The sequence below is a fragment of the Dipodomys spectabilis genome, unplaced genomic scaffold (assembly GCF_019054845.1).
Source record: "Dipodomys spectabilis isolate Male_0828 unplaced genomic scaffold, ASM1905484v1 ptg000197l, whole genome shotgun sequence".
NCBI lineage: Eukaryota > Metazoa > Chordata > Mammalia > Rodentia > Heteromyidae > Dipodomys > Dipodomys spectabilis.
The window spans coordinates 14,909,686-14,937,375 of NW_024870874.1; the positions used below are offsets into that span (position 1 = coordinate 14,909,686).

The window sequence follows — 27,690 nt, forward strand, 5'->3', positions numbered from 1 at the left end:
CAAAAGTTAAAGATCATATGTTGGGTAATGGGGACAGGGGTCCCTAGCATCTCCATCATGAGGTTTGATGTAATCGGATCATGAAGCATTGTGCTTAGATCCTCTTTTGTTTGAATGATGGTGCAGTTTCTACACCAGCTTCCAACTGCATAGTTCTACATCAATTTATAGACTGTTCATCATCAAGAATACAAAATAGAAGTCAGACCCTGGTGACTCATACCTTATAATCCTAGCTACAGGAGGCTAAGATCGGAGATTGCAGTTCAAAGCCAGCCCAGGCAGGAAAGCCCATGAAACTCTTGTTTCCACTTAACTAGCAAAAAGAGCCATAGTGGAGCTATGGCTTTACTATCACTGTCATCACTGCTAGTGATAGAGCACCAGCCTTGTGTGGAAAAAGCTCAGGAACAGCATCCAGGCCCTGAGTTCAAGCCCCAGGAATGGTACTTTAAAAAAGAATATAAAATATACAGCAATAGAATATATAGAATATACAGAATATATAATATATAGGAATATATATATAAATGGTATAAAAAAACTAATTCATCATAAATAGTGTTAAACATTGGCTCTGAAAAACTAGAGGGACAGTTACCCGATCTAAGGAATTTGTAATTTATCTGGGCAACGGTGAACCAGACTTGAATGTTAACATATTTTCCTGTTTCAAAACAAGAACTTAATATATTTTTTACTTCCACAAATTTTCTGCCAAAATTTTTGGCTTTAAGTAAAGGAAAAGAAGAAAATAAAAATCATCTACAACACTACCAACAGAAAGTTTTCCATGCTAATGCATCTGTTCACAGAGTGGGATATTGGATATTGATTTTCTCTCTTTCACATTCTCTCTCTCTTTTTCTCTTTCTCTCTTTCTCTCTTTCCCTCTCTCTCTCTCTCCCTCCTTTCTTTCTTACCTTCCTATTCTTTTGTGTTTTGTTTGAGAATCGCAAGCTCAGGAGAGGGACCTTCTGTTTTATTCTTAACTATGCCATCAGTGACTAGAAGAGCATCAGACACATAGTGCTTAAAAAAATGAGTGAATGCTATAATGTGTTGTTTTATAATTGCTTTAATTTACTTGTGTTGTTTTGTCATGTTATAAAACAACTGTTAGCCAATCGTAGTTTATTTTCTTAGAACAATTTTATAACATAGAAATCTATGCCAAAGAATGACATACATTTTCTTTTATATTTATGTGTGTTGTGTGTGTGTCTGTGTCTATGTGTGTGTCTGTGTGTCCATGTCCATGTCCATGTCCCTGGGGCCTAGGCACTGTCCCTGAGCTCTTTTTTTCAAACTAGCACTCTACCCCTTAAGCCTCAGCTCCCCTTTGAGCCTTTTGGGTGATTAATTTCAGATAAGGATCTCATAGGCTTTCCTGCTTCAGCTGAAACTGATCCTCAGATCTCAGCCTCCTGAGTACCTAGGTTTATAGGCATGAGTCACCAGCACCCAGTTTATGTCTTTTTTGAGTAAGATTATTATGGGTTTGTTTTTGTTGTTGTTGTTGTTTTGGGTGGGGGGGTGGGTATTCCTGCGACTTCAACTCAGGACCTGGATACTGTTCCTAAGCTTTTGTGCTTAGTGCTGGTACTCTACCACTGAGCCATTGCTCCACTTTCCGCTTTTTTCCTGGCTAATTGGAAATAAGAGTCTCACACATTTTTCCTGGCTTTGAATTGTGAGCCTCAGATCTCAGCCTACTGAGTAGCTAGGATTATAGCCGTGAGTCATCTGTGCCTAGCAATTGTGGGGTTTCTCTTTTTTTTAATATAATTTTTTTATTGTAAAGATACTGTACAGTTACATGAGTAATGAGTACATTCCCATTGAGCATTGTTACCCTCTCCTTTGTTTTTCCCCTACTATTCCTTCCTTCCCCACCTCGCCAACGCTTCCCTGCCCCCCAAAGTTGTAAAGTTCATTTTCAATATAGTGTCTTGGACATCTCATTGTAACACTCGGTCAACCTGTATCCTTAGGAAGTGGCGCTGTAGCTCAAGTGGTAGAGCGCTAGCCTTGAGCTGAAGAGCTCAAGGCCCAGAACAGTGCTCAGGCCCAGAGTTCAAGCCCCACGACCCACCAAAAAAAACAAAAACGTGTATCCTTATTTCATCATTTTGTTATTTCCCTCCCCCTCCCCAAGTTATAAAATATATATATATATATATATATATATATATATATATAAAATGATGTAGGGCACCGGAACCAAATACAGTGAACACAGGGGTGATACCATGGGGGAAGAACATACAAAAGAAACAAAAAAAAATCATAGTACATTAAAGACAATAGCAACAAAGATAAAACCTCTTGCGTCCCTATCGGGCTTCATTTCACTTAGCATCATCTTATATGGTCATGTGTACAAAGCCTTTTTCTGCTTGTCCTACACATGTATTAGTTATTGCAGATAAGGGAAACCATGGGACCTATTCTTTGGGCCTGGCTTACTTCACTTAATTTAATTTTTTCCAAGTCTTTGCATTCCCTAACAAATGGGGCAGTGTCGTTCTTTCTGATGGATCTGATGGAGACATAAATTCCATTTTGTGTGTATGTGTGTGTACCACATTTTCTTGATCCATTCATCTACTGAGGGGCATCTGGGTTGGTTGCATATCTTAGCTATGGTGAATAATGCTGTGATAAACATGGTTGTGCTGGTAGCTTTGGTATGGCCTTTTTTTGTGATTGTTTGGGTAAATGCCCAAAAGTGAAATTGCTGGGACATAGGGGAGCTCTATGTGTAGTCTTTTGAAGAACTTCCATACTGCTTTGGCAATTGTGTTTTTAATTTGATGCATTTTTGAAATTCTTCAAAATATTGAACACCTTCTGTTTATGAATAAATTTCTTCCATAATAATTAACATTTTTCTCCATGTTGCAATAGTTAGAGCTCTTTCTTTCATTTAACTAGATACAATAAAAGTACTTTAAAAGTTTGTTGGACCAATATTAGTAGGTGCTACACAAAGGAACTTTCAAACAATGGTCAATTCTTCATTTCCATGGGTTTTTTATTCATATATTTAGCCAGTTGCAGATGAAGTATACTTAGGAAAAAATTGCATTGGTACCATCTAACCTTCATTAGCATTCATTTTAATTTTTTAAATTTTATGTCGTAAGTTACCTGCTGGCATTTTTCTCCTCTCCTTTTCAAAGGTTGCATTCTTGTCTGGAGTGGGTCAGGGTTTTGCATGACATCAATTTCCTTGCCCCTGAATTCTTGATTTGCCCATGAAATGAAAATGTGTGCTTCATCAGACCATCTTTTAAATTCTCTACTCTACACATTTTATTTTAATTATCTTTCAAGCCATTTTCTGGTTCTATAATAAGTTTTTACCTTTTTCCTATAGAGACATTGGAAGTGATAAAATTGATCTGAAACTTTTAAAGAAAAGGAGTATTTCATAGCTCTAAGTTAGCATTGTAATTGATATCCAAAGTTGCAACCTCTGGTTGATGAACAGTATGCATATTCTCAGGGCGATGTGACATATCTAAAATGTTTTTAAGACACTCTCATGTCTCATTTCTGAAGATGGTATTTTCTATAAATTCAAAGTTTGATTCTTAGGAAAGCACCAAGGGTTAATGTTGCATCCAGCTACCTTTTTAGGTTTCCCTGTTGGTTGTGTTATCTTTACCAGCCCAAAGAAGTGCTACCTTGAATTATTTTCTTACAATTTAATGGTCTATTTGACATAAAGTGGATGTTTACAATTTGAATAAAGTATATGCTTTTAGAGAATAACCTGAAAATAATTGAAAATCATATTTCACAGTGCGTTAAACTCTCTTTGCAAACATTTTTCTTATGACTTGATATTTTGAATCACAAAACAAATCGGTATGTCTTTTTGCCCATTTTTTGAGTAGTTACTATTATTTCCTATTAAATAACTTCCTTTACATAGTAACTAAAACATTCACTGATATTAAAAATATGATATATTGCTATGCTGATGGATAATGAATGTAGTTTATTTACTGATTCAAACTTCTGTAGGATAGTATCTCCTGAATAGAAATATAAAAGCAATATGTTTATTTCCCTGACCTTAGAGAGATAAGACATCCTTATGAAATGTGAGTAGGTTGTTTCTTTGTTTTATTTTTTGTTTTTGAAGATGAGACTAAAAAAGAACTGGGTGTGGCCAGGGGCTAGGTGAAGGGAAGCCTGGGGCACTCCTGTGTAAGAGGTCAGTGTGAACAGTGGGAACTTCAAGATGTGCACTATCTGCTGGGAGGACTCTTCTATATAAAGTCCTAGTATGAGAACCATGAATATTAATTGAAGTAAACATTGCAGTAGTGTTGTTGAGAAATTAAGACTGGGGACAAATAAGAAAAGGTAAGGACAGTTTGAGATGAAGTAGGGAAACTGAAAGGAATGGGGCTCATTTGTGGGAACTTTTTCTGGATACTGGATTAATTATGAGCCGGCAGACTTCAGGGAAACGTAACTCAGCACTCTTGGCCCTCCCTCATCTTCATATTAGAGGAAGAGGATTGAAGACTGTCAAGCTAAAGCTTTTCCTGCTTTATTCAATCTATGTCTATACTTACTCCCCTTTAATATGAAGCACAGATACGCATCATCTGCAGTTTCTATACCTAAATTATGTTTCAGAAGTCTTATAGAATAAGCCAATGACATTATGTTTCAAGTTGATGATAAAATGCAGATTTTACTACCAAAAGGCAATGACTTCATTTCTAAAGGTTAACTGAACGGTTCTCACAGCATAATTTCACCTGGTTAAATTTGGGTAATGAAAGTCATTTAATAAAAGAGCAATCTGTAGACCTATGTAGAATTTGATTGAGAAGCAACTATTATTCACATTAAACCATATCACCTACTTTTGTTTCCAGGTGTCAAAAAGAAATGCCAGTAGGCATAAGTGCTAGTAGTATTTATTCTTTACTGGAACAAAACATCTCTTTTATCTAACTAACGGATGACCTCAGGTTCCTGGTGCTTCTTCTTACTATGGCCTAAGAACTAGGCTTTCTTACACTATTTTTAGGGAAATAATGAGATTGTTTTTCCCCTGGGCTCTTCTTATCCCTTGTTTTTTCATTTAACTATTCTCTATTTAAACTGTCCCTTAATATATTTAGCATCTAATTATATTAAAATAATTGATCTAAAATATAATTATTGAGTAACTGGTTAATTTCACATTTACAATTTTCTTAGTTATTTAGAAGCTAGTTGGCTTGAGGTAGAGAAGTTCTTGAGTTAAAATATTTCATATTCTTCACATACAATTCGTTTTTGGTCTTCTATTTTAAATTTTAAGGTATATTATACATACGCTATATTAGTATATAATTCTATGAATTTTTACAAATGTGTGTTTTAAGAAACATGTACACTCGTAGCAACCATCACCGTAGCCAAGATAATAATACTCTCATCACTCCTCAGAATTCCTTTGCCCCTTTGAATTCAATCCCTAGTTTTGGGCAACACTGATATGTTTTAGTCCCTATAGTTGAGCTTTGTTTTCCTGTTTGCTTGCTTGCTGGTTTGGTAGTTCTGGGCATGTCTAAATGTTCATTTCCTTTCACATATGACTGGAGCATTTCTCCCCCATATTGGAGAGATGAGGCCACACCGTCACTACTGGGCCTTGTAGCTTCCTTCCTATTTTGTCAGCATCCTGTTCCAGCTTCTTCTGCCTTTTTGTGTGTCCTTAGTGTGCATGTTCCCCTTTAGAAATTTCATGTAACCAACCTGGCCTCTCTAAATTACAGATACAGGAGTAGATTTACGGAGGAGAAATGCTGCTCTTTCCTTTGAGGGTACCACAGATTAGAAAACTGGCCTTCCAACTTTGTACTTGCTCCCAGGATGGAGCTCGTGTCTAGACTGCAATGTTGGAGGGAGGTGTGTGAAGCACAGACGGTGCTTAATAGGAAAGATCATAGATGGCCTAGATGCAGCACCTTTTTTTTTTTTTTTAACTGCTGTAACATTGTTTTGTTTTAGTCAGAGTGCTTTTCTCCAGGGTTTTTTTCCTGTTTGCTTCATTCCTGTTAAATGTGTAACTTGTTGAAGTTTATGCCTGGCCCCCTCACACACACAACACCTCACTGTGAAATATTGATAACTAACCAGAGAAAGACGGTTTCAGATTTTTTAAGTGCTTGGTGGTAACACTAAAACTGGAACACATTCCCAAGTGTGCTCCCTCCCAGAGTCCCATTTATTTCAAGAGATTATCATGCTGCACAGCTGGCTCCTCACAGAGAATCATAAACTCATTCTGCGAATTAAAATGTCACTTGTCGCCATAGAGCCTGCCATGTACAAAGGAGGAAGAGTATGGCATGATGGATGGCTTTTTTGCCTTTCTAGTTGGGGATATCTTCATAATTTGTCTTCCACACAGTTGCAGAAGTAATTTCCCTGGTCTGTACAGCCCTAAAAACATAGATAACTATGGCAGTAAATGATCACAATACATCTTAAAATGAAAGAACCCATTTGCTTCAATATCCATAGTGATAAGTTTGCATCTCTGCAAACTCTTATCTATATCTGTCCTCTTGTTCACAAGGATTTCACTGCTTCAACTTTGAGCTTGGTTGTACCCAAATATAATTGTGTTGTGGAATCCTTGGTCCTTAGTTTGTCGCTGATTCTTCTTAGGAGAGAAGCATTGGGGCTGGTGGTTCCAAAGAAGGCTGTTCAGAGTGAATTGATTTTTTTTTCAACATTGAGTTGCTCCAGTGCTAGTAGATTATGCCCCCACCCTGCAATCCCCACTAACATCACAAGCATTCCTGTGATGTTTGTAAGAGTAACTGTGATGATGATAACTAATTAGTGAGATTTGTTATTAACAGTTCCCATTTGAGACTTGCACATGATCCTTTTGAGTGGCTAATTGTTAACTAATATGTTTAATCTCCTCTGTTTTCCTATGCTCTATTAAGTGCTGCAACGTTTGCTTTTTACCAATGCTTTCTAGTTTCCTGTCTACCCTACAGAGCTTTTAAGTGGAAAAATGATAGAATTCATTTTGCTAGTATCTATGGGATATGAATAACTTGTTCTAGAATTCCACAGAACTTTGATATCTGTATAGGTCTGTGCTACAGGTAACCTGGCTAGTGTCCTATCAGATAACCTGCTGTACAGAGTTTATGCATCTCCTACTTTACTGCTCACACCCAATGTTCCTACTCTCTCCAACCTAGTCACTCATTGTAAAATTACTTGTAGTATATATTTCTGTACACAGGAAATTTATTTGCAGTAAAAGCTAGAGTCTTGTCTTAACTAATGAGGGAATTTTCTTTTCCTCATAGTCAGATGTGTGGTACCTACCCACATTTGGAAGAGATTTTGCCTGACAAGCCAGAAGTGGATAGCAGGATGGAAATATATAAGAAGAATGGTAACTGAGGAAAGGGTAGTAATAAGATTTGAATTTAGGGCCTAGAACTTGCTAGATAGGTACTCTACCACTTGAGCCAGGGCCCTAGCTCAATAGGATGTGTTTATAACCTTTTCCTCTCAAAGGATCATCCAGCATTTCTTGAACATCATTCTAAAGCCTGTTCTTCCAAATTTGAGGTATAGCTATTAACTTGGTTTGAAATGAAGTCACCCCAGGCACATTTATTGCATCATTACTTTCTCAATTTCAAGGTGCATTGAGGAGGCAGAAACATTCCTTAAAGAGATGCCATCCACAATAGCAGGTTAAATGTGGCTAATGCAACCTTAAATTAGCTTTTCTAAGAGTACAGGGAAATACTTATGTACAGTTTGTTGTGGAGCACAGGTAATGTGAAAACTAGCAGTGCAACAAAAAAGACTTCTCCGCATAGAAATACAGTTGCTTCCTGATTACTTACACCAATGGAGAGGAATATTGGTATAGATAACCAAGAACCATAGTTAATTTATCTACTTTGATTCTCAAAGCCTTGAGTCAGTGTAAGAAACTGTGACACTAAATTCACAGACCTTACATGAATAAGCCCCACATAAAACACCTAAGGGCAAGAACCTGCATATAGCTTTCTAAGCAAAAATATTTGAGATTACCTTGAAATGAGGATTTGGTTTAACAAGCCCCCAATATTGTTGTCTCATAAATATGAGACCTATAATACTTTTTGAGATTATGCCATATGGACTATGCCCTTTTTTCTTCATTCTAGTTGATTTTTTTCTTTTGTATTACTATATATTAATTATGCGACATCTTTGTACATGTATATAATGTACTTCTATCATAGTTACCTCCCATTAACCTCCATTGTTCTTATCTCTCATTGCTCCTCTTTTCAAAGATTTATTTTTTTCCTAAATATATTTTGAATTTACATTTTTCCTTTTACTTTATTCAAATTTTGTGGGTTTTTTTAATTTCTAAAGACATTAGATTTACTAAATCTGAGTGAGTTATGATTCTGGATTGTTGGATGTCGTGTTAATGACATCTTTTAAACTTAAACATCACTTTTATTTCATCGTTAAGGTCCCTCAGGCACCTGCAACGTTACAGTGGGGGCTGAAGTTGTCTCTGTTATGCTTTGTTTCTCACAGTGAGATTGTCTCTTATCTTCGTTTTACTTACCTTCCTTTCTCTTATTAACCCTAAAAAGTAAGTATGAAACTAGAGTACAAAACTAAAGCCCAGTACTATGCTTGGACCTGCCCTTTGAAAGGCAGATGTAAGCACATTCATCTACTTTGATAGCAATACAATCAGCAATCCTAAAATAATTTGCATGACTAAAATAGAAAGGAATGGTTTATTATTCTATCACCTGATAAAAATTGCTAATATTTCTAACAATCTTTTCTGTGCACTTGAAACAAGTATAAGAGGTTTCAGGATGTTTTATATTGAAAAGGTGAGTGCTTAGCAGAGAAATGCTTATGATCAAACCATTCTGTGACTATGACTGAGTTGAACAAAGAACCAGCATCTTTTAGCTTTTGTTTTTTCTTCAGTTTAATTGTCTTCATACGATCATTCTTAAAATTCTGTCGACTTAGATGAAATAGCCATCTTTCCTCTTAACGGAGGTTCCACAGACATCTCGTCATCTGAACCTTTGAGGAGCTCTTTTCTTGTCCTGTAATTTTGCATCTGAACATAGCTGGTACTAATAGGCTTTTAAATTTTGCTTTCATGCCTTCAGTTTTCTTTTTTTTTTATTGTGAAAATACTGTACAGAGGGGTTACAATTACATGGGCAAGATAATGAGTACATTTCTTATAAAGCATTGTAGCCTCCTCCTTTGTTTCCCCTTCAGTTTTCAAAATTTACTTTCACTCCTTATTTTTGTGTGTGGACTATGGCATCTTCCCATGTCGTTTCTGGAATAGAGCCATTGTTGTAAGTTGAGACTTGGTGAAGAATCAAGAATATCTCTGGATTTTTGTTGCACAGATAGCAGTAAGATCCTCTGATTTCCCCATGATTATTCTCAGTCTAAGTATCTCCCCTGATGGCATAGTAATGCTTTGCTTACCAACTTAGGGACCGTAACACAAAAGGAAGGAGGAAGTACTGCAACTTCTTTGTTAGTATTAACATTAAAGGCATACCTACAGGTGTGCAGGTATGCATATTTAGTGTTTTATTTATACACATCTTTTTCAAATAACTATATCCAAAAAACAGCAACAAGGAAAAATCTATGTGTTAAAAATGTAGATCATACCAATTTTAAAGAAAAGTCCATCTCTCTTAAGACATTAGGTTACTTCATGATTCGCAATAGTCAATTTGATAATTGTTGTTGATTTATTGGCTCAGCTCATGAATATTGTCCCAGATATAGACTAGTATGGCAAAAGGATTTTAATCAGGTAGTGCTTTTGTTCTCATGGAGCATTTGTCTTGCTTGACTATTCTGGACTTTAGCCAACTGCCAGAAAGGCATTTTCTTGCTTTAATGTGTATGTACAGTAGAATATGTGTCATGTTTTCAATGGAGGAGTTCCCAACCCACTAAAGCTCATTGTGAGCTTACAGTTTACCAATGTGCTATTAGAAATGCTGAGGCTGGATGATTGTCTCCTCTTTTGAAGGGAGGGATGAATTGCATTACTATAAATATTGTTTTCATCCCAACCTACCTCACTGCTTCAGAATGAGAGAAACCCCTTTGGCTTCTGAGAAAACTGAACTACTTGATGGCTTGTTAAATTTTTATTATCTAACATACATTAATTTAAACATAATAGCTTTGTTGCTAGTGGAGTCAGAAAGGAAGAGCTTGACTGAGTGCAGACTTCCTGTGTCACAGAAGTCAGGAAACTGTGTGGAACTTACTATCCTCGGAGGGTTTACAGTTCTGCTGGCTGGGCTGAAAACCTCACAAGTTCTTGCATCTAGAGACTATTCCCCCAGCATATGTGATATGATACTTTGACGCTTGCTTACTCTATCATCTCCTTAATTAGCTTGAGAGGCTGAAATAATTTGACAGCCCTTAGCTCCTATGTGCTGCAGAGCTTTGAGGCTCAAAAGGTCCACACTTGATACTCCTGAGAGTAGAATGCATAAACTTCATTGATGCATGAAAACAGTTTACAAAATTACTCGGCACTTTTATGCTTTTATTGTTTCTATAATTATTCGTCCTGCCACGACTGAGGTGTTTGTCTACAGGGAGGAGGCCTGCTGTTATAGATTTCCCAGGGCAATATGCCTCAGGCTCTACCTCTTCCTCAAAATGCACTTGATCCAGGAACTGCTGTGCTGGTGTCCAAAGAAGGCTGGGCTCAGGTCAGGGTTAAGAGAAAGAGTTCAGGATCGTACATGACCTGTTTGTAATTGAAGATGGACTTCTTATGGTTTCCTGAGAAAAATTTTGGGGGCTATGTGACACAGTGTCATACACATAGATTGCCCCTTGCTCCCTATTTTCCTCCTTCCTGCCTCCCTCCCCCTTTCCTTCCCCCCTCTCCTCCTCCACCCCCTCTCTAACTACTATGTATCTTTCTTTCTATGGAAGGTTAAATTAACCTCCATAGAAGAATAGTATTGATCTTTTGACCTCCCTTTTAAGGTTGAGAGAAGATAAACTCTACTTGCCTAAGCAGGAGTGAACTCAATTTCTAAGCAACCTATATTCCTTGAATGCAATGAAAATGTTCTAGAAACTCTTGTTCAACTAGTTCTTCTGTTAAGGTTAGATGTATAACACGTGACTTGTCACATTTTCAGAATAACCAGTTTTATAGAACTATTTGCTTAGTTTCCTGTGTCTGCCAGATTTTTGGTTGAAAACTAGAGTTTTAAAAATTCAGTTTTATGTTTTTCTAAGCATGTACTCTACCATTTGACTCATGTTCCTAGTCCTGTCTGCCCATGTTTTTGTCCTAGCAAGAATAAAATATTTAATGGGGCTCCAATGCTTTCCATTGATTCTTTTCTTTTTTTTCTCTTTTTCTCCTTTAGGATACCCAGAAAGCCAAGCAGTTCCTGCCCTTCCTTCAGCGAGCAGGTCGTTCGGAAGCTGTGGTGGAATATGTCTTCAGTGGTTCTCGTCTTAAACTTTATTTGCCAAAGGAAACTTGCCTTATCACTTTCTTGCTGGCAGGTAAGTCTTACATGTTGTATGTTACCCTGAAAGTTCTTCCTGGAGCTCAGAAGTCATCTCTGAAGGCCATACACCTTCTTCTCCCTGCGGTTTAGAAAGGCCCCAGAGCCCACCTAAGGCTTTTATCTCAAAATGGGATACAAAGCTACCATTAGAAGATTTTCTGATTGTTCCTTTGTTCCAGCAAGCACAGAACATATAAGAATAGCTTAATACATAGCAGAGAAGCCCATCCAGCTTAGATGAAGTGAATTCTAGGCCTACAAAAAAATTGTAATGACTGAGTTCTCATAGTTGGTATTAGCCACTTTAGACTGACCACCCCACTGTGTTTAACCGGCAGGCCTCGAAGAGCTGAGCCACCATGCCGCTGGAGATCCCCAGGCAATGCCAAGTGCTTCTCTTTTCTTCTTTTCATATGTCATCAGGATCCCAATCCTTTATGAAAGCCCAACCATGACATTACTTTCTCAGGCTCCTGCATCTATAGTGATTTCTTGTTGACCGAGGGTGACATGCTAGGGCGAGCCTTCCTTCTTTCTTTGATGCCTGAATGCTTCTCTCTCTTATCCTATCTTTTCTAGTAGCTTAATGTCTCCCAAGCAAGACCATGTATGAACTGTGCTCTTTGAGCAATTTACATTTATGTATTCAAGCAGCCACCCGCTTCATTTCTTCACTGCTGGCAAATAATAAAATTATTTATTTGCACTCAGTCCTTCGCAGGCAGCCTGACTCTTTGAGGGAAAGCTGTCATTTCCCTTCCCCCGCCTTCCCCCTCCCATATCCATCCTCTCACAATAGACATGTGCCGTGTGCTCCCCAGATGCACGCTCCCTTTTCTGTTGCTGTCCTGTTGCCTCAGCACTTCTTCTGTTGAATTCTTGAATAGAATTTGCTATGGGGAAAGAGAAGCAGGAACCATGCTTGTTGCCTCCCGCCAGACAGCCTCGGCTTCCTTTTCCTAGAAGGCACTGAGCGTTTCTTATCTCCATAGGGGCTCCCAGAGGCCCCAGCTAAAAAGGATTGAGTTATGTGAGATAAGAACACATGGCCCTGAAGCTTCAATTGCTGCTTGGCAATGCCGTATCCATCAGGTGCTCTTGTAACTCCTGTCAACTTAATGACCACTATACAGCTGGATGGTCTTCCTGAAGTGACTAATTGAAGCATAACACCAGACCCAGGGGCCACTATGAAAAAAGACAGCACCAAATTCATACCTTATTGGAGGGCTGCACTTGTGCTTCTGTGGATTTCATTTTGCAGAAAACTGAGGTGCCACAGAGTAGTGAATAAGAAAGTCCTTTCAGAGGACCATTTGTGCCTAAGAAATTTCTTATTGGTGAATTTTTGCTGACAAGTTTGAGATAGATACATAGATACATAGATAGATTGATTCACCTCACTCATGTACAGAAACAGTTTACAGTTGGCAGTTTACAGTTTAGTCCCAGAGGTGAAGAGGAGAACTATGATTCTTTCTCAGAAATCTGGCTCACAAATCCATAGAGAAAGAAAACTCTAGCTTTCTTAATATGGACCTATCTTGGCTGGGGCAGAATCCTTCCCATTTCACCTGCTTAAACAGAAGCTGTCTGATCATTTTGTATCAGCCAGCTCCTCTGTGGTCTTGGCATTACCCTGAGATTCACATTTCTAAGGCATTGCCTAAGTTAATGTACAGTTTGAAAGATAGATTACACTGCAGCAAATACCTGATAAAAAGTATAATCTTTACATTTGTCCTTCTGCCATTGTTGTATATGCTGTTATATTACACATCTTTGGGTTCTTTAGAAACTTGGCAGGACTACAGGGTCTTGGAAAAAGTCTTAAGAGAAAACAGAATTTCAGTTTGAATCCTGACTCAACTGTGTCCAAGAAGATGATTTTTAGAAGTTTATTTGCCATGTGTGAAGCCTTACTGTACAAGTTAATTATAACTAGAAATTATTCCTTGCCTCCAGGGTTAAGATGAGCCCAGAATAAAGCTATCATGAAGTAGATCACCAGTAGTTACAGGGTTAATGTTTTTAAGGTTTATTTTGTAGTCATTGTTGTGTGGTAAAGAGGTCTTGCTGTGTTGCCCAGGCTGGCCTTGAGCCAGTGGTCCTCTCCCCTCAGCCTCTTAAGTAGTAAGGACTGTAACTACCACCACCACTGATCCCAACTGAGTTAGCATTTGTATAACTACTCCTCATGGGCAGGGCCCTTGTTGTGCAGTAAACACCCAGTTGTGGTTTCCAAGGAAGGCTCTGATCTGTCCCTTGATGGGAATAAAGAAGGAAAGAAGCTGTGCCAGCCTTCTCTTGCCTCACATTGAGCTGCCCGACAGGAAGACTCCTGGCTTTCCCCCTAGGCCTCTGGAACAAAGAACTTCACATTGTCCCACAATGTGAATACTCAGGAAGAATGACCCTTAAGCTCAGGAAATATGAGGGAAGAAGGAATATGTATATAAACAGTACTGTTGGACATCAGATGAGAAAATTGTGGATAAAAGACAAAGGAGGGAATGAGGAGTTCTTTGCATGGAGATCAGGAGATGCCTTCCTTAGGAACTGTTTTGGATGGCAGAGAAGAGCTTGCTATGTTGAGGAAGAAAGCAGTAGGTGGACACATTACATATTCTAGGTATATGGATATGGGGAATATGGTATCTGCATTCAACCATGTCACTGCAGTATTGGTGGAAGAAGCAAGTGAAAGGAACTGGCCTTTCTCCCATGAATTTTTTTTAAAGTAATTGTTAGGGTTTAAGTAAGGAATGCATTGAGTTGACACTTTATTGTGGTAGATACATTGGAAAAATTGAGTCAAGAGTCTAGGAAAGCAAAGGTAGAGGCTTGGATTGTGATGTCATCAATTAGTGGCAACATAAACGTTAAGAACTGGTTTAGGGAACAGATAACTGATTTGGTTTTCAGTATGTAATGTTTGTGGTTTCTGTGGTAAAGCTAAAGCTCCCACAGGGGAGCTTAGCAAAATGTTCAGGGAATGGTCAACATAGGGCAGGACTTCAAACTCCTTCAGTACCTTCAGGCTACTTTAAGGAGAAGTAAACCACCGCAGAAACATGAGCATGGAAAAGTAGGCCAACATTTTTTACATGGCTAGAGGAACAGAAAACCATGACAGTAGTCTTCTGGAGTCCAAGAGAGAATTCCAAGGAATCACCAGTGCCAGACTTCATGTAAATGATTAAGCTTACAAATCAGTGAAGTGCTTTTTATAATGCTAGTCATTCAGGAAGTTACTCATTATTTTTGTCAATATAGTTTTTTTTATCCCTTTTAATATGTTTTTTATTGTAAAGATACTGTACAGAGGGGTTACAGTTACATGAATACATTTCCTATTGAGCATTATTACCCCCTCTTTGCTTTTCCCCTACCTTCCCTTCTCCACCTCCCCAACTCCCCCTCCTGCCCAAAGTTGTGAAGTTCATTTTCAACATAGTGTCTTGTACATCTCATTGTTACAATGGGTCAACCTGAATCTTTATTTTAGCGTTTTAAGACCCTGAGATTCTTTTTTTTTTTTAAGGATTTTTTTTATTGTGAAAATACCATACAGAGGGGTTACAATTACATGGGCAAGGTAATAAGTGCATTTCTTATCAAGCATTGTTGCCTCCTCCTTTGTTTCCCTTTACCATCCTTTCCCATCTCCCCCCCCCCCCCCCCCCACACACACACACACGCTCGCCAAAGTTGTAAAGTTCTTTTTTCGACATAATGACTTGTACATCTCATTGTTGCAATGGATCCACCTGTATCCCTATTTAAACGGTTTGTTTTTGCCCTTCCCCTCCACAAATTATACCAGCATCAAATACTGTGAAAGCAGGGGCTATACCGTAGGGGAGGGACATACAAAGCAACAAAGAAATCATCTTTTAAATATGTTAGAAATAATAGCAAGAAAGAAAAAGCATTTGAGTCCTTATCTTGGGGTTCATTTTGCCTAACATCAACTTATCTGACCATTTCTGCTTGTCTCAGACATATACTAGTTAATTCAAATAAGGGAAACCATGGGACCTATGTTTCTTTGGGCCTGGCTTACTTCACTTAATAGAATCTTTTCCAAGTCTTTCCATTTCTTAACAAATATGGCAATGTCATTCTTTCTGATGGAGGCATAGAATTCCATTGTGTATATATACCACATTTTCTTGATCCATTCATCTACTGAGGGGCATCTGGGTTGGTTCCATATCTTAGCTATGGTAAATAATGCTGCAATAAACATAGTTGTGCTGGTACCTTTAGTATGGTCCTGTTGTGATCATTTGGGTAAATGCCCAAAAGTGGGATTGCTGGGTCATAGGGGAGCTCTATGTGGAGTCTTTTGAGGAACCTCCATACTGCTTTCCAAAGTGGTTAAACTAGTTTACACTCCCACCAACAATGCAGTAAGGTTCCCTTCTGTCCACATCCCCTCCAGCATCTGTTGTTATTAGAGTTCTTGATTTTTAGCCATTCTAACTGGGGTGAGGTGGTATCTCAATGTTGTTTTGATTTGCATTTCTTTTATGGCTAGGGAGGTTGAGCATTTCTTCATGAGTCTATTGGCCATCCTTCTTTTCTCTTTAAGTCTTTAGCCCACTTATTTATTGGGCAGTTGTTTCTTTGAGGATTTGTTATTGGGGATTTTAATTTTTTGAGTTCCAGGTGTATTTTAGATATGAGACCCTTGTCCATTGTATGGCTAGTGAAGATCTTCTCCTAATCCATGGGCTTTCTATTGATCTTGCTAGCTATGTCCTTTGCCATGTAGAAGCTCTGCAACTTCATGCAATCTCATTCGTCCAACCTTTCTTTGATTTGTTGTGTTTCTGGGTCTCTATTAAGAAAATTTCGGCCTGCGCCAAGGAGACCTAGGGTTTCTCCTATTCCATCCTATAATGTTTTCAGAGTATCTGCTTTGACTCCAAGGTCTTTGATCCATTTGGAGTTGCTTCTGGTACAGGGTGATATATAAGGATCTAGCTTTAGTTTTCTACAAGTGATTAACCAAATTTGCTAGCACCATTTACTGAAGAGGCTGTCTTTCTTCCATTCTATTTTTTTAGCTCCCTTATCAAAGATTAGATGGCTATAGGTCTGTAGGTTCATTTCTGGGTTTTCAATTCTATTCCATTGGTCCTGAGGTCTGTTCTTGTGCCAGTACTGTTAAGGATCCTTTTTGCTATTTGGTGTCTTTTATTGTTCCATATGAATTTTTGGATTGCCTCTTCTATTTCCTTGAAGAATGAGGTTGGAATATTTATGGGTATTACATTGAATTTGTAGATAACCTTGGGAAGTATTGCCATTTTCACGATGTTGATCCTTCCAATCCAGGAGCATGGGAGGTTTTTCCACTTTCTTTTTTTTTTTTTTTTTGCCAGTTGTGGGGGCTGAACTCTGGGCCTGGACACTGTCCCTCAGCTCTTCAGCTCAAGGCTAGTGCCCTACCATTTGGAGCCACAGCACTACTTCTGGCTCTTTTTTTTCTGCTTATGTGGCGCTGAGGAATTGAACCCAGGGCCTCATGCACGCAAGGCAAGCACTCTACCACTGAGCCAACTTCCCGATGGCTGAGCACCGATTTTTCCACTTTCTAAGTTCTGTTTTGATTTCCTTTTTCAGGTTTTTAAAGTTTTCATCATAGAGGTCCTTCACTTCTTTGGTTAAGTTAATTCCTAGGTATTTTATTTTTTGTGGTGCTATTACGAATGGAGTTGCCTTCCTGATTTCAGCCATGCTTTTCTCATTGTTGGCATACAGAAAAGCCATTGATTTTTGAGGGTTAATTTTATACCCTGCTTTAATATAGTTTTATTACCCTTAAGTAACTCAACTAAAGGCAGATTCCAGGTGATAGGTGAGCACATGTGGGCAGTAAAGAGCAGACTTATTAAATACAGGGTTTTTAGCTCCCCCAAAATCTAATGTAGACTGGAAAGTACAAAGCTAGTAATCCATGAAAGATAAAGCATTCTAATTATCACAGACCTGAGTACATCTATAAGTGTAATTCTTGTCCAAGAATCAGGAAGGTACATATAGTACATATAGTGCCTATAGTACATATAGTACATATAGGTAAATACCTTCCTAATACCAATCGTAGAATGTAGAACTCAATGAAATCTTCTTGGAAAATGAGGATATTAAAAAAAGATGAAATGAGGGGCTGGGAAGTGGCTCAGTGGTAGAGCGCTTGCCTTGCATGCGTGAGGCCCTGGGTTCGATTCCTCAGCACCACATAAGCAAAAGGAAAAAAGCCGGAAGTGGCGCTGTGGCTCAAGTGGTAGAGCACTAGCCTTGAGCTGAAGAGCTGAGGGACAGTGCCCAGGCCCAGAGTTCAAGCCCCATGACTGGACCCAAAAAATAAAAAAATAAATAAATAAAAAAATAAAAAAAAGATGAAATGAGAAAATATTATAGGAAATGAGGGGAAGGAATGAAGAAAGGCTGTGAGGTAATTAGGAAGAGAACAATGAACTGAGGAGATCAGATTAATTGGTTGACTTGAGAATATGAGTGGAGTGTTTGCTTTTAGGGGGGAAAAAAAGGCCCTTGGTATTGGCTCAGTTGGTAGAGCACTGGCCAATGAGCAAAAGGAGCTGCAGCAGTGAGGCAGCAGGTATAGACAGGGCATCCATGGAGTAACAATGTTTGCCTGGACTGTGATTTTTGAAGTACAGCTTGTACATTCCGAAGGTATGCACTCCACATTTTGCAAAAAGACATTTTGGAAGAAATAGTTTGGGGTGGGGTGGTGAGAAGGCATGCATTATTCTCAAAGGGAAGGTCAAGAATTGTTAAGAGCAACCCCTTTCGTGCTGCTCTCATTAATCCCGTCCTTTCTGAGAGCCCTCTGAACTTCAAGGTGGGTGGACACTTTCCATTTTTACATGGCCTTTTTTGGGCAGACGGCCCCACAGCTTGATAGGGAGTGGCATTTGGCCTGAGCCAGCTGGCCTCTCTGTCACGGTTCCTGCACCCCTGTACATGGAGTGATTGCTTGGTCAGATGGGATAGCAGGTGGGTCTGGAAAGTCAGCTGCGGCTAACAGGTCAGAGCCTCCTGAAAGCATTTGCCCTTTAGTCCTTTGAGCACCTGGCCTAGGTTTGGTCGAGCAGACGACCTTACACCATCCAAGCTGGTCCTGTTCAAGGTCCCTTTTCCTGCTACTGTGCCACCTCTGCATACTTATTTCAGTCTTGGAGGCAGATCACAGTCCATTCTTGCAGGGAAGTCAAGATCTCCAGGCAGCCTGCATTTACTTAAAAGCATCTTTTTTTCTCATTCAACTATTAGGGAACCCCATACATAACTTTCATTAGAGCAGTAGAAGTTTACACGCACCCTCTTTTTCAGTTATCATCACTTGTGTGTATCACATTGTATTTATGTGCCTCAGTCTCCCTTTAGAGAGGAGTAGGGTACATATTTGCAAGTTTATTTGTCCTAGGTTTGTGTGTTTTGTTTTTTGTGCCCGTCATGAAACTTGAACTTGGGGGCCTGGGCACTATCCCTGAGGTGTTTTTTTGTTTGTTTTTGTTTGGGGTTGGGGGCGTTGTTTGTTTGTTTGTTTGTTTGTTTGTTGCTCAAAGCTAGCACTACAGCACTTGAGCCACAGCTCCACTTCCAGCCTTTATTTTTTGTGGTTAATCAAGATAAGAGTCTCATGGACCTTCCTGCCTGGGCTGACTTTGAACCATCATCTTTAGATCTCAGCTTCCTGAGCAGCTAGGATTACAAATATAAGCCACAGGCACCTGGCTCATGTTTTTATTTAGTAGCACCAGCAGACATAAATCATGTGTCCTGTTACTGTGACCTTTAGATGAAGTTTCCTTATTTTGAATCACCTTCTTAGCTCTTGGGTAGTAGCTATGCAGAGAACACAATTCAAGAAGTTGTCCTGTTGACTAAGCATAGCAAGTGTTAAGGATTCCATCTTGTAAACCAAACGTTTTCTCCTGAATTGAAAGAAAAGAACAATCTGGGAATTCAGTGAAAAGTAATCTAAAGAGTCTTGTATCAGATATTTTTCTTTTCTTTTCTTTTTTGCCACTTCTGGGGTTTTGCTTTTTCCCTTATGGCTGGTGCTTTACCAGTTGATCCACACCTCCACTTCCAGCTTTTTTGGCAGCTAACTAAGAGTCTTGTGGATTTGACTGCCTGGACGGCAGTCAAATCTCAAAACTCATTCTCCTCAGTAGCTAGAATTATTGTCATGAGCCACAGGCACTGCCTTAGATATTTGAAATCTTCTGCTAACCTACTGAGTGAGTCTGTCCCTTCCCCCATTTGCATTTTGATGGTATAGCAGGAAGTCTGATCAGTTACAGACTGAGGCAGGTGGCCAATGGAGGGAGCACACAAGATGGATGTCATCCGCCTTGCATAGAACTTAGGGGACAAACTGCCCAGAAGGCAACAGCCCTTTGGCAGGGGGTTCATATGTAGATCACAGCAGGTGACTTATAATTAACCAGTTACCTAGTCACCTGAAACAAAACTAAAAAATGAGATTTTCCTTTGCCTGCCCTTTGGCTTTTTTTTTGTCCTTCCCCACCCCCTCCTCTTGATAGTCCAAGGGTTTGAACTCAGAGCCTAGGTACTGTCCCTGAGCCTCTCTGTGCTGAAGGCTGGCACTGTACCACTTGAGCCAGAGTGCTACTTCTAGCTTTTTCTGAATAGGTTATTGGAGATAAGAGTCTCATAGACTTTCCTGCCCAGGCTGGCTTTGAACTACAATCCTCAGATCTCATTCTCTTGAGTAGCTAGGATTACGGACATGAGCCACCAACACCTGCTTGTCCCCTTCCCTTTTGATTACATTTTCCCTCTTGACCTGTGAGAAACAGTCCCTCTTGACAGTAAGAAACGACCTACATATCTGGGGTTTAGTAAATGATGGTGGGTTTGTGTTTGGCAAACTATAAAGATTTGGCTGTATGTCCTTTCACCCTGAGTACCTTTGAATAAAGTGCTTCATTTGCTTCTCTCTCTTTATAGTCTCTTCTCTAGCCAATCCTAATTGAAATATCAACTGCCTGTTTCAATAGACCAAAAACTTCTAATGAGAGGAAGGGAAGGAGAGGAAACAGGAATATCCTCCTGCCCCCAAAAATGGTGGATCCCCATTGATTACCAGTGCCTAACCAAATTACACAATTAAAGCCAATGTATGTTTAAGTGAGAAATCCCATTCTGCTATCACAGAGGTGCTAATGAATCAGACTGTTACTGTGGTTGTGTTTGCTGCACTCCTATCCTTAATTAAGCAATTACAGGGTCTGCCGATACTTATGAATTCCTTTCACATGCTTTAATTGAATTGCAACTTAATGGATATTTGTAAAGTGGGGTATTCTTTCTCTTGAGACTTCCCAGTTTGATTCTGTCTCCAATGCCTACTTGTTTTCAGCTGTGTCCCATTACTGGAAATGGGCAGCTTGACATAAGACTTTCCTGGAGCTACTCTTGTTCTTTACTTTTAATAACAAGAGTAGAGGAATTATAAAAATTATGTTCATGTGAGAGGATCCTAGAGGATCAGAAAGAATTAACATGAAAATTTTAGGTTGTGTTTTTATGAGGCCAAGTTTTCCCAAATGAGTTATTAGAAGCTAGTCATTGGTAGATGATACATAAACAGGATAGTTTTTGTTCTTGAATAGAATTTACTCTAGAATGTTGGCAGCCATATGAGAAACAAGGAAAAATAAAATAAGAATTATTATAAGAATAGGCAACATACCAGGAGAGTTGTCTTAGCCCATTTTCTGTTGCTATACCAGAATACCTGAGAATGGGTAATTTATAAGGGAAAGAAGTTTATTTTGGCACATGGTTCTGGAAGCTGGAAGTCCCAGTGCTAGTGCCAGCATCTGCTCTGCTTCTGGTGAGGGCCTCCTGCTGCTTCAGCTCATAGTAGAAGAGCTCAAGGGCAAGTGAATGAAGCAAAAGGGACAGAATACAAGGGTAGCGTTACTTAATGATGACCTACTCTTGTAGTAACTGATCTAGTTCCTTGAAAAAGGCATTAATCCCTCTTCATGGCATAATCATCACTCAAAGGCTGCCAGAGTGGCAATCAGAATTTAGAATTTTAGAGAGGAAAAAACATACTCAAGCCATAGCAAGACTGTGGAAGAGAGAACAATTAATTGGAGAATGATAAAACTTCCCAGGGAGGGTAGCATGTCATTCTCCAAGAAAATCTGGAATATTTTCTTTTGGCATTTGGCTATAATGATTCATCTGGGTAGAACAACTTTGCCTGTATCGGTTCTCAGAAAGAGTTGCCTAAAAGAAAAGGATGTATCCATCAATCACTTTTCCCTCTGCTTTTGTACTTGTGTATGAACATCCTTTTCAGCTCACCTGCCATTGAACTGCCTGGTAATGATAGTCCCCATGACCCTTTGCTGCTCTGCCCCCAGCTTACAGTGTCTGCAGGCATACCATCACCCACTGCTCATGCGGACGGAAGTGCAGAGCTCCGATTAGAACTTGATTATCTCCCATCTTTAGATCATGAATCATCCCTAGAATGAGCTGCATCATACTTGTGGGACATTCAATCTCATGGTTATTTAATAATTTTTATATCCTTTGGGCACAATGCTAGCAATGTAGAAATACATGATAGATTTGTAGTGTGTTTATGTCTACTAAAGTAAAACATGCATAAACTTGAAGCAATCAAAATATTTCTTAAAGGATAAAGGTTAAAAAAAAAAAGTCATGAAACAGAGTGAGCGTGGTATCACTGTGGAAGGAGCTCAGGCAATCACACAGAGAGGGCCAGCACCACACAGAACAGCCTGGAGTGAGCATTCCATGGGGGAAAGGGAGAAGGGAAGGAGTGCCCTCTTATGAAGGACTTCAGTCAAGTACCCAGGGACTGGATCAGAGGAGAGTGACCCAGATGGTTTTAAGAGCCTTTATATGCCATTACCTAAGGTCTAACCACAGACTTTCAGAACATTGGAGTTTTTCAGAGGTCAGACTTTCAGGATATACTGGAATGTTCCAGAGTCAGAGGGCAGCTTGAATGTGTCCAGTAGCTATTCCGAAGCTTTTTGATTGAGGCAAAATAATAAAATGATCAGTTAAAAAATTAAATTCAGCAAAGTTAAAGGCATTCATAGCCATGGAGCCAAACTACTTAAAGAAGGAGTCTTGCTTTTCTGGAAAGAAATAATTCCTAAGTATTTCCACTAACTTGCTTCTTTTGATGTTATGCTGGTGACCTGGAAGTGAGGGAAATCGCAAGCCCCATGGCAGTTCTGTGCCAATTGTAACAGGGAAAGATAGGTCTGGTAATAGCGATACTTATAACATCAGACTGCAAAAGGAATAAGACCTCCCATTTAAGGTGTTCAGCCTTCACCATCTCAGTTGTGTTTTGTGTGCCAAGAAGAGATATGTGTTGTTTTATCCTCCACTAAGTTAAGCCCATTGGTTGTTTGTGAATAGTGAGAAGATTCCTTCTCAATTCTCTGACTAGTGATCTCGCTCTTATAATCTGAAGCCTTCTACTAGTGCTTTTTGCTTTGAGTTTTAATGTAGATGAGATAACAAGGAGAAATCCAGTTTGGGACAAAGTCTTCTTATGCAGCACTAACAGGAGCTGGTAGAGCCTGTAGACTCTGACTAAAGTGAACTTTTCTGTCCTTTTCAGTTCTTTCTCCAGTCCTGGGGCTTGAACTCTGGGCCTGGGCATTGCTTGAGCATCTTTTGCTCAAAGCTAGAACTCTACCACTTGAGCCACAACACCACTTCTGGTTTTTTCTGTGTATGTGGTACTGTGGACTCTAACCCAGGGCTTCATGCAAGCATTTTACCACTAAGCCACAATCCCAGCCCCCTTTCCTCCTATTTTAAGGAAGATCTATGTCTGAGTCTGTTGAGGCTTGTCTTGGCTGCTTCTACCTATTGAGAATGGAGGGCTACAGAAGGATGGGAAGCTTCAAGAAGCTTGATGGCTTTTCTCCACTGGCATATTTCCAGTTCCACACCTGTCTCTGGTTGCATTCATTCTATTCATGCAGCTTTCCCAGAATATTTTAGTGTGGATTTTTCAGCTCCATCTTGTCAATTTATTGACATTTTCCAGCAGCCACTTAGTAGAAATGGTGGCAAGCAGCAGGATCCTGAACTGGGCTGCTCTCCACCAGCCAGTGCCATGGGGAAGTCTATTTGGCCAGGCTAGTAGTAGAGAATGGCACAACTGGATGCAAGAAGAGTGGAAACGACTTGGTAATTTGAAATTAAAGGGAAATGCCTTGAAATCTAGTAACAGAAAGCCCCAGGGTGAGCAGTACACATTGCCTGTAAGACTTCCATCCTAGTTGCTATGGGAACTACCTCTCACATCCCCTTTTTAAACAGGTTAGACTGAGTTTAAAAACATAAGTAAAACTGTTCCTCATAATTGAACAATAGCCTTTGCCCTGTTCCTCAGGTTCCCAACTCACTGATGACCTTGAATTTTTTTGTTAAGTTTTCCTGGACTTTCCCTAGCTGTTGGGCAGGATTTGAGAGCATTTGTATACAGTTATTAGTTCTGCATGGGAATCAGAACACATTGTCTACTGTGGGACACAGCCAGAGGTATGTCCTTCCCTGGGTCTTGAGGAGGTGCCACCGATTTTTACCCCTGGAAGTGGAAGGACAACTACCACAGAATATACTTCGTCCTGGTGTAAACATGGAAACTGAGGAGTCCCAGAGATCTGTTTTCTCATCTCTGTGCCATGAATCCATTCCAGATGCTGGTTCAGGGCTGCCAAACACAGACCTCGTAGGCATAAGAACACATCACAGAAGTTCCTTTCATATTTGGAGGGCATCTGAGACAACCAATTCTCTCAGTCTTGTTCTTTCTTCATTGGAATTTTTCCTCATTTATTTAAATTACTCACTTAATCCAGACCTTGTAAGTCTTAGAGATTTTTTAACCAAAGTTTGTGGGGTTTTTTTTTCCTGTGATAGAGTAACTGACTTCTGTATCTTACAGCTCCCTGCAAGGTTTGGCTTCTGCAAAGGACTTTATGCAAACTTACTAGCTTTCTGGATTCCCTGTAGTTTTTCCCTTAATTCCCTGTAGTTTTTCTCTTTATGTGTATTATAATAATGCTTTGTAGTACCATTCCTGAATAAACCCTGTTAATGCTTACCTTTACTATATGCAGGAAGCTGTTTAAATGGACTAGTCAATCTGGGAGTAGTGGTGGAGAAGTTGCCATTTCCCTGCCCTTGAGTGCTTCCTTTTCCTGAGCTTGTGCATCTGCTGGTGATTTTTCTAGGGTTAATTTGGGTGTTTTTATTTTTAAATTGGAACATGGTGTCTGTCTCTTCTCTGTGTGTGTTTTGGATGCAGACCCTGTGCTAGGCATGCGGTTATTAACTCCACTGATATACCAGTTCGCTCATTAGCATTTGCATTTTAAATTACAAGCTAGAGCAGACGACATTTATGCTATATTTGTACGGTTGCCTTCTTCATGAATGATGTTGTATGTGCAAGGAATGCAGAAATAACTCTCCTAAGGCCCTGAGATATTTTAGTCTGTTTCTCAGCAAACTGCTATCTCTTTTTACTCTTGATTTTCATTGTTTGATAGGGAGTTTTTTTTAAATGCTTTTCCTAGTTTAGATCTGTTCGTGAGTGCTACTGATTGGGTAAAGCTCACAACAGACCAGCCCTTCGTATCAAAATAAGCATATTGCGTAGAGTGGCCCTCTTCCCTGCTCACATGGTGTTCCTTGTAAGCAGCCTGCTTTGATTTAAGAGGAGGGAGTTTTCTCCTGCTCAGCTTAGTGGGTAGGAGGAAAACATGGTAACAGATACTTGTTCTTGCTGTATTTTTGTTCAGATCCTTCTTTTGTACAGTTGATTAATCAGTAGTTAATAATGCCTACTATTGCTTGGCGCTGTAAGAAGGGAAAAAAGGAAATAGTGTATGACTTCAAAGAGCTTCATTTTAATAAGAAACGTTTAGATTTCACCAACTATAATATCTAAATATTAGAGTGTAAAATGCTGGTTTAGCCATAGGCCCTTAAGTAGAGTTACCAGTAGTTAAGTCCTCTTGGGAAACTCTTCCTTTTGGCAGATAGTAACTTCCACATTAGATTACAAGAACCAGATCAGAATCCTACAGTCGCACAATCATGGATCATGGGCCTGTGATCAGAGCCTTCCAAGGCCTGACCAGTTTTGCCTATCTTAGTTATTGCTGATTTATTTGGGCAAACTGAGGGCAAGAAAGTAAGCTTTGTTTGATGTGTCTGTCTGTGTCCATGCCATTGCACTTTTCCTCTGTAGTCTTTAATTTTGGACCATTGCAAGGTCCTTTCTTACCCCCAGCCTCCACCCCCCCATGCTATTCTTAAACTAACACAACCCTTTAGATCTCAGCCTCCTGAGTTGCTAGGACTATATCATGAACCACTGGCACCTGCTTAAGTACCCTTCCTGTTGATTAATTTTAAAACTATTTTCCTAACTTTTTTTCTAAAGAATTTTCTCTCATGTGAAACTCAAATTGGTTACTGGGATAACCAGGATATGAAGAGTTGCCTTTGGGGCTGATGATATAAGTACACATTATTAATTCAGAACCTGATCCCTGGTTCTGGGGAGGTACTTAGTGGTAGAGCACTTGCCTTATATCATGCAAGGCTCGTGCTTTGATCCCCACCACTGATTAATAACAGGAAAACAGATCCCTTTGTAGATGCTTTACAGTGGTAAAAAGCAATTGTTTGGTATGAAAGAACAGCGTTCTAAGCTCAACTCAGTGTTGACTTATTTCATTACGTGAGGTTGGCTTTACAATAAGCATATCAGGGTTACTCCTTATTTCTTTATAGAATAGGCCTTATCCAGTTGAGACTGGGATTGGTAGCCTTTGTTCCTTTACCATAAAGCACTTGATCTAAACTACTTTAATCCAGATTAGGGTTTTTGAACTCAGAGAGACTGGATTTGGGTGCTTTCCCTGAGCTTTTCTGCTCAAAGCTAGTGCTCTGACACTTGAACCACCATTTTACTTCTGGCTTTTTGATAATTAATTGGAGGTAAGAGTCTCATGGACTTTCCTGTTCAAGCTGCCTTAGAACCTTGGTCCTCAGATCTCAGCCTCCTGAGTTGCTAGACTTACAAGTGTCAGCCACCAGCGTCCAGCTTAATTCAGATTTGTTTTGCTTCACATTTTTTTATAGATTATTATTTGTAATTAGTTTTTTTTATAATGTGCTGAGGAATCAAACCCAGGGCCTCATGCATGCTAGGCAAGCACTCTACCACTGAGCCGCATTCAACTGCATTGTTGATACAGGTTTATGTGTGCCTTTTAATTCTGTCAATTATTATTGTAATCATTTCTTCTGGGATTTGCTGACTCGGGGCTCACTGTAAGAAATCCACACCCAACACTGTAAACACCATGTGGATCACTAAGTGGAGCTCATAGTCATATAGTCCTTCCACTTAAAATATTTAAGAGTTCTAGGAAGGTAAGTTCCTACTTTATCTTCACATTAAAACAAAAGTGCTTATGAAGGTAATGGTGGGAAAGGCAAAATTGCTAATAAATTCTGAATTACCTCTTTAGGTCCATTTTTGGCGCCTTTCATGTTTGTCATGAGCCTTTTTGGCTTCCATCAACTTCTGTTTCTAAACATGAACATTTTGTACATCAGTCTTTTGTTTCTTTTGGTCTCTGCCTATTACCTGGTGAACCTGTTGTCTAGAAACTATGCTGTGTCTAACACTTCAAGCCTAGACATCAGAGAATAATGAGTTGTCCTCAGAGACAGGAGTGATAAGGTAGAAGAGAAAACATGTTAACTGGCATCACCTGTGCAGTCAGGTGAAGGCCCATTGGGTGGTCTGAAGCAGGGATCAAGTGTTCTTTCAGTAGCATTTATAAATGGTACTTAACACTGGTGATAATCATTTGAAGCAGACATCTCACTACAGAGCCATGGAATCCCACAGCCTGTCTTTCATTGTTTCCCCATGATGTATGCTACCCATCACTCGCCATCC

At 39.5% G+C, this 27,690-nt stretch overlaps 1 protein-coding gene across 1 annotated transcript in view; it reads left to right on the plus strand.

Annotated features, from left to right (window-relative positions):
- Positions 1 to 27,690, plus strand: part of Snd1 (staphylococcal nuclease and tudor domain containing 1) — a 446,694-nt gene that overhangs the window by 277,474 nt on the left and 141,530 nt on the right. Inside the window, exon 15 of the mRNA XM_042695875.1 lies at positions 11,475 to 11,616. Coding sequence (XP_042551809.1) covers positions 11,475 to 11,616 — 142 coding nt within the window. The remainder of the gene's footprint in view (positions 1 to 11,474; positions 11,617 to 27,690) is intronic.